The sequence below is a fragment of the Diceros bicornis genome, chromosome 20 (assembly GCF_020826845.1).
Source record: "Diceros bicornis minor isolate mBicDic1 chromosome 20, mDicBic1.mat.cur, whole genome shotgun sequence".
NCBI classification, from domain to species: domain Eukaryota; kingdom Metazoa; phylum Chordata; class Mammalia; order Perissodactyla; family Rhinocerotidae; genus Diceros; species Diceros bicornis.
In genome coordinates, this window is record NC_080759.1 from 54,555,825 (window position 1) to 54,572,221 (window position 16,397).

General features: G+C 40.6%; 1 protein-coding gene across 2 annotated transcripts in view; it reads left to right on the forward strand.

Annotated features, from left to right (window-relative positions):
• SEMA5A (semaphorin 5A) overlaps positions 1 to 16,397 on the forward strand; it is a 465,422-nt gene that overhangs the window by 152,541 nt on the left and 296,484 nt on the right. For both annotated transcript variants that reach the window (XM_058564359.1, XM_058564361.1), the window contains one exon: positions 8,199 to 8,396. In XM_058564359.1, the coding sequence (XP_058420342.1) occupies positions 8,276 to 8,396 (121 nt within the window). In that variant the 5' untranslated portion in view covers positions 8,199 to 8,275. The remainder of the gene's footprint in view (positions 1 to 8,198; positions 8,397 to 16,397) is intronic.

Consider the following 16,397-nt stretch of genomic DNA (forward strand, 5'->3'; position numbering starts at 1 on the left):
ATTTTTATGGTTCCTCCAGGCGATCTGGAGCTAAACAAGGGGAAAAAGGGAAAGTGTAATAACAATTCCCTTTGAAGAGACATATAAAGTAAGGTCACTGGAGCCGAACCATTATTGAAATGTATAAAATAGTTTAATGTTTGCTTTTCCCCATTTTATACCATGAGGTCATTTTATATAACCATAAAATTCCATCTCATCTCAGTTCAGAGAGGATGAAAATCTAGGAGTAACAGCCAACTTCTTATTCAGTTACCTGAAGGTGGCTGCCACCGGTGCTTCTGTCCTTAAGGGCGGTCAGTGTTTTCATTAACACATTCCTAAAAATGTTTCACTAATTCCTTTATGTTAAACCTCTTTGGGCTGAAACTTGGCAGTCGAGGTACATGGGTTAAAATAATAGAAAAATGATCCAATTTTTACAAAAATGTATGTAAAAATTGAAGATATAATATGTTTGGTGAACATGCTGATCCCCCTTATAGACTCAACCCAATGACAAAACAACTTTAATTTCACTTTATTTCCCAAAGAATAAAATGTTCAGTTATTGTTTTTGAAAAAGGTGAGACGAATTCTATTTACTTGAACACTGTGCATTAACTTAAGTTTATTGTTTTATTGATTCTTCATTTACTTCCATTTCCTGCTCAGTACCTAGAATATCTGATACTACTGCAAGGAAAGAGGATAGGTTTATTCAATATGTTCCTTCCAGCCCTGAATACACTATGGACCTTGATTCTCCTAGATCATTTATTCCTGCTTCTTGGAACACTCTAACTTGAACCCCTTCAGTAGCCAGAGCTTCTATCTTCTTCCTTCATTCAGAGAGAATTCCTTCTTCTTCTATGTTTCCTAAGACTTTGTTCCTACTTCTATTTGATAACTATCAAAAGATAGATTTTTACTTATTTGACTACTCTAAACCGTGAGCTGGAAGTGCCCGGACTGTTTTTGTCCTCTTCATCTTTGCCCTCCTGTGTTGGATGGGCCATCCTTTGCCACAGGTGACATCCTTCAATATGGCTGGCTTCAGTATGGATTAATGATATCCTCTAAGACACCACATTTCTATGCCAATGGGTCATCAGTTATGATTTACTTTGGAGACAAGACTATGTTCCTGGGAGTGATCAGGCCATCTGATCTTGTGGCTGTCAACATGTGGTTTTTACCAGTGTGAGCAGGAAGGCTGAGTGAGTTATGCAAAGAGCCAGTGGGTAGCAGCACCCATTTTGAAGTAGCCTGTCACTACACACTTGACTTTACGTTAACCTGTGAGATCCATTTCACCTGAGCCTTGGCTTTCTCAGCTACAAAGTAGAGAGACTAGATGATCCATCTCCCCTTTCACCTCTCAAATTCAGTGTCATTGATTCATTTCCTGTCTCATATATACCAAGGGGTGAATAAACCACCTCGCAGTGGTGCTTGCTCAGTGGCAAGGGATGGGTGACTTCTAAATGCTAAAGAGAACATTGGCTATGTGATTTCTGATTCATTTGGATTGTCCATTCAGCATGTTGGAACACATAAACTTGGGGCTGTAACTACATGTTCAAACCGTAGCTTGTTTATAAGGAAAAAGAGAAGTCAAAACTTAGAAACACAAAAGGTTATATGACTACACATGCAGCCTTTGATGAGGAAGCAGGCGCTGTCATTGGTACATCTTGGTTCCCAGAAAGGAGCTGCTGCCGTGGACTGGAATAGGCGGTTGCGGTGTGTGCAGAAGGTGGAGGCCAGCCTGAACCTTGGGTAGCGGAAAGACTCGGGGCAAGTGTGCGGCTTGTGACATCAGCAAACATGCAAATGAGTGTGCAAGGCTTACTCTGAGGACCCTGGCTAGGCCAGAGGGGCAGAAGGTAAGCCTTTGCAGTGGGAGGAGTGGAGGTGGAATTAACAGGAGTTGGTTGGTGGTGGAAGGGCACAGTGTTTTCTTTGGAAAGCAGTGGAGGAATCCTGAGAGTTTTTGACTAGGGCAGGGTTGTTTACCTGGCAGCTTCCAATGATTGTGCAACAGACGCTGTATTTGGCTGTGCCAGGGTGTGTGGGGTTAAGACTGGGTGATTTGCTTGGATGATGGAGTGATTCTTCAGTGGTTCTGCTGCTTTCAGTTTGTGCTGGGACTTTAGTCTATGGGTGAGCAGTTCAACTGATCCTGCGGAATGGGGCCAAGAGATGGAAAGAGTGAATACCAATACAGACCGTTCAGAAGAGCTGTCCATCCTCTTCTCCTATAAATCCTGCCCTTTGTGTTTCTGGTGTTACAATAGACTGTAATTTTTCGTGATTAAGAGGCATACATACAGCAGACTCCTCAACTTTGGCTGAGGACAGTCCCCCTCTGGGCAGGTGGGGGACATGGCTGTCTAAGTCCTCTCTGAGTCAGCTTACGGGTCAGCTTACTCCCCTGACTCCTTAATTCTCTCTCTGATGGAAGTCCTTAAAGCCATCAGGTAGGGGCCCAGGAGGGTTTCTATGGCCTCTGAATTGTGCCAACGGATCTGGCTACTTCCAACTTTATAGTAGGTCTAAGGCTTGAGAAGAAATACATTAAGCTTATTTTGGATCTGTTTTTATTAATAATTAGTTAGACTTTGTTCCCCAAGCATAACTTCTTGTATAAGTTTTCATTCTTTTTTATCTGACAGCTTTTTTTTAACTAAAAGGAACAGTTATTTTCTGTTTCCCAGAGCCTATTCATTCGCAGTGTGGGTGTGAATGGGAAAAGCTATTTATTGCACAAACACTTATATACAGAGTTTTGCTTATTTAGATCGAGTTTATAGAGAGATCCTCCCACATCAGCAAACCAAAGGAAGGCTTCTGGGATTTTGAAGTAGGTGTGACAAAAATGCCTCTATTTTGTAGCCCAAATTGGCCTGCTGTCATAAATCTTCCTATTGGCAAAATCGTTTGTTTCATATTAACTCACCTAATATATTTTTAATTTTCCAGATATGGCAGGATTAAATTAGAACAACGTTTATTGAAATTGATCCTTTGAAAATTCCTTCATCATATATTTCCCCAATGTAGCAAATAGTTATAATTAATATGACTTTCATTTTTATTGAAATTTTGCTGAAATGCTGAATGCTGAAATTCAGTTGGGTGATTTATATAAGCATATTTTAAAATAATCTTTCAAGGGATGATAGCTTACGTAATTTCTGAAGAGGGAGAGGTATTTTGATACACACAAATCAGAAGTTTTCAACCAGGGGCAATTTGGAAACGTCTGGAGACAATTTTGGTTGGCACAAACAGGGTGGGGGTGCTACCGGCATCTAGTGGGTAGAGGCCTGGGATGCTGCTAAATGCACAGAACAGTTTCCAGAACAAAGAATTATCTGGCTCTAAATGTCAGTGGTGCTCGTATGGAGCACTGAAATCCCTGATAAAAATATGCCCACACCCGCTGTACCACTAAGAGGCGAGAGCTTCACGATTCAGTGGAAGATGGAATTGCAGACTCCAGGATGTGGGACCTGCTATTTAGAGCTAAGCCTGTTTACAGTCAGACTATTCAAGGAGTTAGCTTTGCCTGGTACGATGCTCAGAAAAGCCCACTCTAAATGAAGACTGTTTACGCCCTTCCCTGGCACCTGACCATGATGACTGTTTATATAGTACCTTTATTTTAGGAAAAAAGGTAACATTTCATAGTCTGAAAATTACAAACTTCTAAGAATCACCTGTTCTCCTTAAATGTGCTTTCCTTAGTTTAACATGTCAAACATATAATTCCGTCCCATCACCATCAGGCTATGTGTTCCACTTAGCTGTTCTTCCACTTGAAACGGCATCTCCCTCTTCTCTAATCATCACTTTCCAAATCCAGGACAGGAACGTTTCAGACACTTGTGCTATTTTTCTCTACCTTTCCTTCCAGGGGCGGAGACGTTAGGACTGAGATGAGAGTGCGTGGCTCTTATAAACATGGGACAGTTCCCGTTGGTGGTTGGTCATAGTTAACAGAAGGGGGTTCTATGTTGTCTTGGGCCTGATACATTGAAAAAACGATGTGCATCTGCATATCTTCTTTGGAGAAATGTCTGTTCAGGTCTTTTGCCCATTTTTTAATTGGGTTGTTAGTTTTTTTGTTGTTGAGACGCATCAGTTCTTTGTATATTTTGGAGATTAAGCCCTTATCAGATGTATGGTTTGCAAATATCTTCTCCCAATTGTTAGGTTGTCTTTTCGTCTTGTTGATGGTTTCCTTTGCTGTGCAGAAGCATTTTAGTTTGATGTAGTCCCATTTGTTTATTTTTTCTATTGTTTCTCTTTCCCGGTCAGACATGGTGCTTGAAAATATGTTGCTAAGACCGATGTCAAAGAGCGTACTGCCTATGTTTTCTTCTAGAATTTTCATAGTTTCAGGTCTTACATTCAAGTCTTTAATCCATTTTGAGTTAGTTTTTGTGTATGGTGTAAGGTAAGGGTCTACTTTCATTTTTTTGCATGTGGGGAGGGAGGAGGGCGGAAGGGATAATTCGGCACATGTGTGTGGTGATGGGTTGTAATTAGTATTTGGGTGATAAACGTGACGTAATCTATGCAGAAATAGAAGTATAATGATGTATACCTGAAATTTATACAATGTTATAAACCAATGTTACTGCAATAAACAAAACATTAAAAAAAAAAAAAGAAAAACGATGTGCAAGAGAAGAATTTGCTCTTTGTCCCCAGTGGACTTGAGCTCAGTCTCGAAGGTTAGAACAGGGCAGTGCTCCAATCCATCTCTGTGACGGAATGCTGCCCAGTGGGAGACGCTGCTCTGGGTGTCTGTTGGGTACCAGACATGGGTGTCAGTGCTTGGCATCATGCCTGCCACAGAGCTGGCACTTACTGAGGGCTCACTGTTACTTTCATTATCTTCCCATGTTATTTTTATCATTGCTGATTGTTTTGACGTGAGGCTGTGATAACCTACCCTCTGCCTTCCCTGAGTGGACTGGTGAGGGTGCTCCAAGTCTCCTTGCTCTGAACAGAACTAAATTACATCTAATTCTAATAATGCTATTCTATGTTAAGATATGTCATTTGATGAAATTTCATGTCTTAAGTCTCAGGTCAGAAGGATAAGAAAAGATGGGCTGTGTCATGGGTTTAGCACTAGACTGGAGTTCTAGAGCAGCCTCCAGTTTTATAGGCTACAACCCCTTTCCAAGAGTGAAATTAATCATCTGTACAGTTTTAAAACCCAGGAAAAAACAACATTTGTCCCTCCGTTGTCTATTGCAATGCACTGTGCCTGGGCAGGGATTATGGACCCATTGGGCGATGGGCCCTGGCTCCCGGCTTTCCTTCCACTCCTTCCTCCACCTTCATGCTCAGGATCTCTCGCTCTTACAGAAGCCATATTCTCACCTTGTCATGGTTTGCAGCCCCTTCATTTGTTTCTCTGCCCAACTTGAACATTTCTGTCAAAGGGAGCATTGAATCGTGGGACTCAAAATATAGAGACGGTTAAATTTGATATACCCTCAGCGTTATGTTTTCTCCATCTTGAAATCTCATCATATATTCATGTGCACACTCCTTTTTAAAGATGAGGCCTCTTGCCTTCCTTTCATAACCACTTCCTTTACTGAGACCCTAATAGTTTGCTACTATTTTTTCTGGATCTTCTTCCATCTGATACCTCCTCTCCCTCTTAAATCTACAATCTCTTCTCCACGCACCACTTCTCAGAAAAGAAGCCACATTTCATGGTCTGTTTTCTCTACCTTAAAATTTTCCTAATTTTGATCTTGTAGTGCTTATCTGATTTCAGTGAATTTTCTATGGTTACTTAGCGTTCAAGGTAGCCATGCATGTTCTATTTCACCTTTGCTCCGCCCATTCTCTTCTTGGTTCCTTGGTATATGGATTCTCTCTCTTGTTCTGCTGAAACTGAAACCCCCAAGTTGGCCATTGACTGTGTGTTGACTAAAGCCAGTGGTCTTGCCTCATCGAAATGCAGTTGAATGTTTAAAATGTGTTATTCCTGTACTCCAACCTGACTTGATCTTCGTGTTGCCATATTCCCTTGATGCTCTCTGTTCCATTCTCTCATCTTTGTGTAGTTACTTTTTTAATTACAGCTTCTAAACAGTTCTTTTTAGCTCTTTTTTTCCTCGTATTTTCCCCTGATGAGTCTCAACCACACCCATGATTTTAACCATTCAAAATATTATATGCTGTCTCCGAATTCTTTTTTCCTGAGCATCCAACCTGGATTTTCCACAGTTGGCTGCATATCCTTAAATAGTCTCACAGCATCTTAAACCCAACATGTATAAAACTAAATGATCATAATTCTAAACAAAATTCTTCTGTTGATTGTCATATTTAAATAAATGGCATTATTATCCTCACGGTACCTTATATTCTTTATCTTGAGTCCATCTGTGCCTCTTTGCTTTCTGTTCCCTATAATTTAGCAGCTTAGAACAATAACCATTTCATTATATTTCACACTTCCGGTGTTAGGAATTTGGGCAAGGCTCAATGGGGTGATTTCTTTACTTTTGTGATACTTACTGAAGTCAATGGTTTTCAACTTTACTCAGGTATCAGGTGTTGTGGTGGGGATTGCTGGGAAGCTTGGCTTAGTGGGAAATGTCACTAGGAGCACCTAGATATGGTCTCTCTGGCATGGCAGCCTCAGAGGGGTTGGACTTCTGACCTTGTGTCTCAGTGTCCCAGAGAATGTGTTCTAAGAGACAGGAAGTGGAAGCTGCCAGTCTCTTAGAGTCTAGGCTTGGCAACCAGCCTACCACCACTTCTGTTGTATTTGATTGAGCCACGCAGTCACAGAGCCAATCTGGACTGAAGAGAGGGAGCATAGACCCACCTTTCAATGGGAGGAAGCTCAAAGAATCTGTGGCCCTCTTTCATTTGCCATACTTCCCCTAACCCATCACATTGAGCATTTGCTGTGTTTGCCTGAATTTTTAATTCGCATTGACACCACCCAAAGTCACAGCCTCATTTATTCCTCTTCTGAATACTTGTGGTAGCTTCAAATTAACTTCTCTACCTCTATGTTCTTCTCTGCCCGATTTCCTATGTACGCTATTGTAAGAATGATTTTATTACTGTCTCTTCTAATTTTAATATAGTATGGTAGCTTTTCACCTGAAAATAGAGACCTCAGACCTTAGTATAGTTTGCCTTCCAAATCTTAACCCAATGTGCTTTTTAAGCTGCTTCCCACTATCCCCTGTATATCTCCTGGGGTCTGGGTCAAGTACAGTAAACCCCTCCCAAAACGTGTTGCCTGCTCCTTCCTCTTGCCTCTCCAATGCATCTTTTTGTCCTCTTCCCTTGGCATGGAATGTACTTCCAGAAATCTCCATCTGTTGAAATCCTCTTTATCCTTCAGTATTAAACTCAAATATGAACTCCTCCATGGACCTATGCTTGATCTTTCTAAATAAGAGTAGTATTCTCTCTTAATTCCCACAGCACTCCTGCTGCTTTTTATGGTTTTATAATAGCTTGGATTATAGTTATTTTTATAAGCCTATCTTATTTTAAAGCTTATTAATCTTTTAAATTATTTATAATCTTTAAAGTCTCACAGCTCCCAGCCTACTAATTTCGTTTCACCCAGTAGGTGCTCAATATAGATTTTATTTGATTCACACTTGATCTTTAGCCAGAAACTTTGCAATAGGTCATCTATAAATTTCAAAGGATAAATTCATCAAATATGATGGTTTTTCAGAGTTGGATAGCATAATATTAATCAGGTTATTATTAAAAGACAATGGTTGTGGCCTTATTAAATAGGGGCCTTTGGGCATTAAAAAAGGAAGGGCACGGGTTCTTAGGGTTCCACGTACAGATGTGTGTTTGCGTGAGGGAGTGAGAATGATGTTCCAAGGGAAGACCAATCAATGTTCTCCATATTAAACTGTATTCCTTAGGAGTGACTATGAGAATTCAGTAGAGGTTAAACTTGAACATTTCTGCTTGTATAACAAATGGATTATTTCATAAAATTATTGGGAGAAAGAGAGGTCTGTATTGAGACAGCCACTCACAAATATCTGAAATATCACCTAGAAAAAGGTGTGTTTGTCTAAGCACTCTAAACTCTCTTTTTTTAAAGGTAGCAACAAGGGCTTTACCAAAACACCACTCACCAGAAAACCTGTACTCATGTTTATCTAATTGGTCTCTTTTGTGTGTTTTAGGTGCTTTCCCCACATGACGGGAAGACGAGCTTCTGGTTAGAAGACAAGTGCCCGGAATCAAAGACCTCCTGCCCACCATGAAGGGATCCTGCGTCATTGCATGGCTGTTCTCAAGCCTGGGCTGGTGGAGACTCGCCCAGCCAGAAACAGACGCTTCTCAGTGCCAGAGAGCAGAGCACCCGGTCATTTCCTATAAAGGTAAGGGGTAAGCATGCTCTGATTTCAAAGCCACCATTCAAATGCACATGCTATATTCAGTGATAGAAGATAGCAGTGGCTATTGTTCTATTATTCTGTGACTCTTGTTTTAGACGTTATTTAAAATAGGAGCAAAAATACAAAATCCTCCATCACAAGAATTTCATATCCAGAAACTAATCACTATCTCAGGAAGAGTGCAAGACAGGAGTTATCACAGGTAGAAAATCCCATTGTTGAGGCCAACTTTATTTAACAGGGGCCGCAAGCCTCCTAGGCATTGGAACCAGGGGGTAAAAATGTGACTACAGAAATAACAACAAAACAGAGTGAAACAAAAATTCTTCACTTCAGCATTTCCCAACAAAGCCTTATTCTTACCATAAAACTTAAGCCTTTGTCTCTATCTGGCATTATATGGCAGACAGAATTGGTTTAATGTCTCAAGTATCTCCATGGATCTGTACAATTAATTAATTAGTTTCTATGATTGATTAATTAGTATGTTTATCTACTCACTTATTCTTTCATCCATCAAAATTTATTTAGGGTTCTTTATACCCTGGCCCTTTAAGTATTCAGGATGAAAAATAAATTGGTCTTCGTCCCTGTCCTCAAGGAATTTACAGTTATATTATTAAGCTAAGTATAATTAATCAGACATTGTATTTTAATAATTCATCCAATAAATAGTTTTATGTTTTGTTATTTTTTAAACTTTATATCATGAAAAACTTCAAATATATACAAAGACAGAAAGAATAGTCTAAGGAGAGCCAGCCCTGATGGCCTAGTGGTTCAAGTTCGACAGGCTCTGCTTTGGTGGCCCAGGTTCAGTTCCTGGGTAAGGAACCATACCACACGTCTGTCAGTAGCTGTGCTGTGGCGGCGGCTCACATAGAAAACTAGAAGGACCTATGACTAGAATATACGACTATGTACTGGGGCTTTGGGGTGGGAAGAAAAAAAAGAGGAAGATTGGCAACAGATGTTAGCTCAGGGAGACTCATCCCCCCTACCGCCAAAATAAAAAAAACAACAAAAAAACAGAATAGTCCAAAGAACACCCAGCCCCTACATTTATTAATTCATGACCCACCCTTTTGCTTCTAAATCCCCACCCATGCTCCCCCCACATCCACCAAAATATTTTGTAGCAAATTCAGGAAATCATATAATTTTATGTATAAAATCTCAGTTTATGACTATCAAAGAAAGAGAATTCACAATACCATTATCACAACAAACAAAACAGACAAAAAACCCAAACAAAAACGATTCCATACAATCATCAGACATCAGTGAGGGTGTGAGATCCCTGATGGTCTCATGAATGCTTATGCATGTTTTTGTTAACAGTTGGATTGGATCAGGGTCTAGAGTTCATACATTGCAATTGGCTGGTATATCTCTCGAGTCTCTTTTAACCTTTTACTGTTTGTTGTTGTTGTTGTTGCTGCTCCTCTTGCAAATTAATTATTAAAGAAACCTGAGCTCTTTGTCCTATAGTTTCCCAGTCTGGATTTTGCCAAGTGCATCCCATTGGTGTCATTCAAACCTTCTTCTGTCCTGAATATTTCTGTCAATTCATAGTAATCTCGAGAGGCTTCTTAGATTCAGGTTCAAATCTTTTTATTTCTACTGTGTTGTGGATGGTGCTGTGTGCTTCCATCAGGAGGCAGAATATATCTGGGTGTGAAATTAGCAGTAATCAATCATCACTGCTTAAATCTACTGATTCATTCTTGTGTGCAAAACTGGGATTTCCTGATTTTATTATTCTCTTCATTTAATGGCAGGGACAGTTCTATATAAAGTAACTTTTCTTCAACTATTTCCTTCATCGAGTATTCTGAGGGTACAGCTCATATAGGAAAGACAGAATAAATGCTTTTTTTCCTTCCCTTTACCAGTTTTTTTAAAGACAAATTAGGTGGTTCTTTAACATTATTTAAAGGGGACAAATAAGATGTTATGTTTGCTTTTTTAAAAATTTTGATTATTAGAATCATTATTAAGACATGGATTTTAATATATGGTGTATTCAAGCAATTGCAGCTTATTCTCACAGATGGTGGACTCATCACATTTCAAGCCTGTCGGAGCCTCTTGAGGGTGCCTGAGTTCTTTTGACACAACTCAAGTGGCCTTTGATAGCTTGCCTTCTCTCTGGGATAGCAAGATGTTCCTGACTCCTCTTATCCATTCGCTTTCATAGACTTGGGCTCACGGTTAGGTCTTTTTGGGCTCATGGTTAGGTCTTTTTAATGGATAGAACTAAGGAAAACGTTTTTAAAAAATACACCGTAAGTTCCTCTGGATCCTTCCAATTCGTCTCCAGGACTCTCGGGTTTTTCTGAACCTCTTCCATCTTCTATCTTCTTCTCCTGTGCACAGAGGCCTGAGTCTCTGCAGCCAACATAATTATTCCTTTGTCTTTCCCTGCAACACACACTCAATTGTTTCAGAATAACAGTTTCATGCAGCTCTAGTCATTTTTGACTACTGAAAACCCTTTAAGATGATTTTTTTCTCTTCTTTTAGTACTCAGGATATAAATTTCATTGGGAAATTAAAGCAAAATTACTGCTTTGAAATCACTTACAATAATTTCCTTTTGTATGGTTCTGCCACCAACTCAAAACCCAGTTAATTTCATTTGTTTAATTTAGTTTTTGATTTTTAGAGATTTGTAAAATTTACGTTATATTATTATGTAGTGTTTCAAAGTCAAATTAATGAAACAAGGGGTGTTCAGAGAACCTAGCTTCACTCCCTGTGTTCTTCGCCCTCTTCTCTGTCTCTGCGTTTAGCTGGCCTTTTACTTATATTTTATGCTTTATGCTTCTTTTTTAATATAAACAAAACTGTACACACACATATATATTCATGCCTTCCTTTATTAGATAAAAAATGGCATACACACAAACTTTTCTCTCTAGCATTTTTTGACGTAATGATACGTCCTGGAGTCCGCTCTCTAGTGGTATATTTATATCACTCCTTTTCATAGCCACATAGTTCTCTACTATGTGATGAACCGTGGTCTATTCAACAACTGTCTATTGAGAGGAGTTTAGGTTATTTTCTGTTGTTTGTGATCATGGATAGTGTCACAATGAGTAGTGCCTCCTGCAAACCTCTTTTAATATTTTTGCAGGGGTACCATTAGGAGAGTTTCCTAGAATTGGGGTTGCTAGGTCAAAGGGTAAATGCATATGTGGTTTTGCTTGATATTGCTTGATTCCCATTCATGAAGGTTGTACCATTTTGCATTCTCACTGTCTTGGATATGAGTGTTTGTTTTTTACTAGCCTTTGTAGCAGACTGCATTGTCAGGCATTGGGATTTGGGCTAATCTCATAGTTCATAAATGGCATCTGAGCATATTTTTAATTTGCATGCTTTAATTTGGAGTGAACAGTCAACAAACATTTAATGGGTGCCTAAATATTGAGGAGACAGAGGCAAAAAACACACTCCCTGTTAAGGGTTTTGAGTATTTTTAGGAATATAAATCAAAAGGACTATTGCATTACATTCTGTTAAGGGTCCTAAGTGGTGTCTTTGCTGGATGCTGTGGGAGCCCAGGAGAGGGGCATCTGAACCAGACAGCCTGGGCTGTAGGAGAGTGGTTAAGGAAGGTTTCTAGGATGAGACAATGCCAGAGCTGAGTCTTAAATGATTGTTAGAAGGTGTATATGAAACTCATGAAGGGAGAGGTGTTCCAGGGAGAGGAAAAGAGAAGCACATAAGCCCCGATGTGAGGTAGGGGAGCGTAGCCGGTCCTGGCAAGTGTTATGTACAGGAAGTCGTGAAATCTTAGTCTGGTTGTAGAGAGGAGGTAGCGGGAGGTGGGAGTAAAGTGGTTAGTGGGGATTCAAGAATGCATAGCATCAAAAGGCTTCTTCAGAAATTCCCCTCTATCTGGATAGGCTCAGCTTGGACGATGGTAAAATGGTGACAGGGAGAGCCCATTCCGAGGCTGTTGCTGTGGTTAAAGGGAGGAGTGATGAGGAACCAAGCTAGGGGAATGGTAGCAGAAATGTAAAGAATTGGGTGGATTCTAGAAATTTGGAGGAGGTATTGTTGATAATTTAGTGGATGTAGGACAGGAGGGAGGGGGAGGCACTGAGTACAATCTCCAATTTCTTGGATCTTGATTCCATGTGGAATAAAGAAGGGAAGCAGATGTGAGGGATGTGATGGTTTTAGATTGAGAAAGCTGAGTTCCTGTCTGCCATCAGATGGAATTATCTAGTTGAGAGCAAGGCATCATGGGAACCAAGAAAGGAGGGCTTTTCAAGAGAAAGGTGGCCATCAGAATTTCCAATGATGCCGAGAATTCAAGGGAAATGTGGGCCAGAAGGTAGAGTAAGAAACTCATCTTGGTTTGCCCAGGACTTTCCTGGGTTTAACACTGAAGGGCTTCTGTTCTGGGAAAACAGAGACAGATGGTCACCCTCCCAGAAATTCTGTAAGCAATGGTGTATTAGTTTCCCCGTGCTGCTGTAATAAAATACCACAAACTGGGTGACTTAAAACAACAGAAATATCTTCTGTTATGGTTCTAGAAGCTAGAAGTCTAAAATCAAGGTGTCAGCAGGGCCATGTCCTCTCTGAAGGCTCTAGGAAGTATCCTTCTTTGCCTCTTCTTAGCTTTTGGCAATCCTTGGCTTATAGACACAACGCTCCAACCTCTGTCATATGCCCTTATCTCTGTGCATCTGTGTTTTTTGTCTTCTCCTCTTTTTATAAAGACAACAGTCATATTGGATTTAGGGCCCACCCTAACCCAACATGACCTCATTTTAACTAATTACATCTATGAAGACTCTGTTTCCAAATAAGGTCCCACTCATAGGTGCCTGAGGTTAGGACTTCAACAGGTCTTTTGGGGGGACACAATTCAATGCATAACAAATGGCATTTATCAGAGCAGGTTCAGGGCAGTGTGGGAGGAGGAAACCAGCTGGTGATGAGTGGAGGCATAAGTGTGAGATGAAGAAATAGATATAAAAGGACGGAATTATTGTCTCAGCCAGCAAGGACCTGAGGACAGGGGACTGCTTTTAAGAGAGCATTACTTAATCATCCTTAAATGGTGATGGGAAGGAGCCAGGTATAGGAAAAGGCTGAAGAGAGAAGAGAGAGGGAGAGATAATTGATTAGGCAAGGTCTTTGGGGCTGTAGGGGGTAGGGGGCTAGGATACTGGGCACAGGTGGAGGATTAGCATCCAGGAAGCGGATGCCACCTCCTGTGAGCCTGGAGGGAGGGAGGCCAGGGCACCCAGGATGCAGGAAAGTTAGCGGGTGGGCTGGGTGGAAGGGGAGGGAGTTCCTGAGGACCTCCATCTCCTCTGAGAGGGAGTAGGCAGGCCACAGGCCAAGAGTATGGGGGCTTTAGGAAGGAAGTGCTTCTCTGAAGAAGGGCTAAGACTGTTGATCAAAAACATACACAAAAGATTCCCTGTGGATGTGAGGAGCCCAGTCAGTCCCTAAAATGGCTCATGTTACAGCTGAGCAGGTGGCCACTGCTGTGCCACATGAGCACTTCTTTTTGTAAGACACAACTCTACAAGAAAGTTTGAGAAAGCAGGATTAAACACTGATAAGGGAGAAATAAAGAAAGGACTGGATAATCTTGACTTTTAAAATCTTGATTTCCATGTACATTTAAAATTTCATGATATAGTATTATACATGGGAGACATTCTGCACAAGAGGCTACAGATGAAGTGGACCAGATGCTACAGTAATGTTTGAATACAAATAAGCATGTTTTATTGAAGCCTTGATTCGATTTACCTGGTTAGGCAGAAGATGCTGGCAGGATCTTTTTTCCCAGCCTCAGTAAAATATTTGCCACTGCGGGCTCCTCCTGTCTGGCAGAGTTCATTGCTCAACACGCTTTAACAGCTTGCTGTGTTTGCAAGGTTACTCCCTTGACTGCATGTTCTGGAATATTTATCCCTGATTGTGCAGTGGCTGCTAAAACACTCTGACCCATTACAGACACGCCGTTCACACTTATGTCCTTGTCATTTGCTTAAATGTCTATTCCAATAAAGAGGGAGAAAACTAGTGACCCTTCAAGACAGCATGTTTCTCAGCATGCTTACTGAGTCTCATAACCATCTCTGAAACGAGTTTTAAATGTTTAATGTCCACTTAAGGCAATAGTGCCATATTCTGCTTTTGTTTGTTTATTGATTAAAGTTTACCCAGTATGCTTGCTATTTAGAGAGTGTGCTCCAATTATAGGAATTGGTTTATGGGGAGCAATTTCACATTATGCAGAGAGGAAGACCATCAGCGGGGTGAGTCATGCCATGCTCAGGCTTTCTTTGCCTTGTAGGCTTAAAATCATGAGTAATTTGGAGGTCTTGCTTCTGTGTCTTAGCTGGCAGCACTTAGTATTAATGCCTAAGATGACTCCTCCCTGCAAAATCAGGTGGGGCGCTATTAATTTCACTCTCAAGTCTCTGAGATCTTTATCTCTGACTCCTTGTTGTTCCCGTGGAGTGTCTTTCTACTTATGGGTTCATTGATTGGTTTGAGAATTGTTTTGGAACTTATGGAAGAGCTGTATGGATGCTTAATAGAGGATTAGCAATATTTGGCCCCAGCTCTTGGGAAGGGCATCTGAGGGAATTGAAATGGGTATCTCAGCTTGGGCCATCACTGGAACTGGACTGGGGAGGGGCATCTGGCCCTTGAATTTAAACAGCTCCCTTTATCTCCACACGGTCTTAGGTGATTAAAAGAATCGTGACTGAAAGGGTCCAACATAGGATTTTAAACTTGGGTTCTATTCCCATACCACAGTATGAATGATTGTTTTTGATTGATCCTATATTTTTCTTTTGAATCAAATAATTATATTCCATTGTATTCACATGTGTGTTAAAAGCATTGATTTGTTCAATGTTGACAATAAAAATATACAGCATGTTTTGTAACTCTCTGTTGGCTCTTCTTCACATTAACTTATGGGAGCCCCGGCCTCTCCTCTCCTCTGAGAGGCTGTCTTTCTATCAGTCTGTAAGGTAGCCATGCACACATTTTCTATTGTCCTGTTAGCTGCCAATCCTGCCCATTGTCCTGCCTCTTACCATTCTTCCCTTGACTTCCTCATGGTCCCTGGGACCACTGGCATTTTTGGCCCACCACCTGCTCCTCTTGGGGCTGGAGAAGGCATAACCTGGGCAGCCTCAGTTACTCTCCAAGGCACAGTGAACTATAAGCTTTTAGAAGACAAGGATGGGGGCACCAGAAAGGAGCCAAGGGAGTCATTGCTGTGCCATAGCTCCATGCCCATTCCACAGTTTCATACGTGTCCCAGGGCTCCATACATGTCCCATGGTGCACCATTTTCTCTCCATTTTGGCTGTCAGGTGTCTAACGCCTAAGACAGTCATGTGGTGTCACGGACCTGGCTGGATTTCTCCTCTTCTCTAGGATCTAGGACCCTCATTACCACGGGAGGGGCTGCAGTAGATGATTTCTAGAGTCCTTGTAAGATTTCAGAGTCTTTGAGTACATAAACCTTGATTAAAATTGCTTCCAGTATTTCTCCCTGTTTATCTAGTCTCAGATCTGTCATTTGACCATTATAAATCATAAGTGTGTGTCATTGCATGACAATAGCCTACTTTCTCCAAAGAAGAATTAGGCAAATTTATTTTGTTTAGAAATAGATTGCATGAACTTCATTATAATATTTAGTGTTAATATTTTCATACAAATCACTTAAAGTATAGCAAGATACTGCAAACTGCTGAAAACTGTGTTGAACTCAATGTTTTTCTTTGTAAAAACTAAAATTTACATAAACCAAGTATGATTCTCTTTGGTTTCATAATAGGATATAAATTATCCTCTTGTGAGTTTACTTGGGGAGGAAAAGTGTCATTATGAATCCTTAGAAAGTTCTTTGTTCTATCAATAATTTGACTTTTGTTATCATGCATATGACTGAATGTTTCAGATAATGTAGTA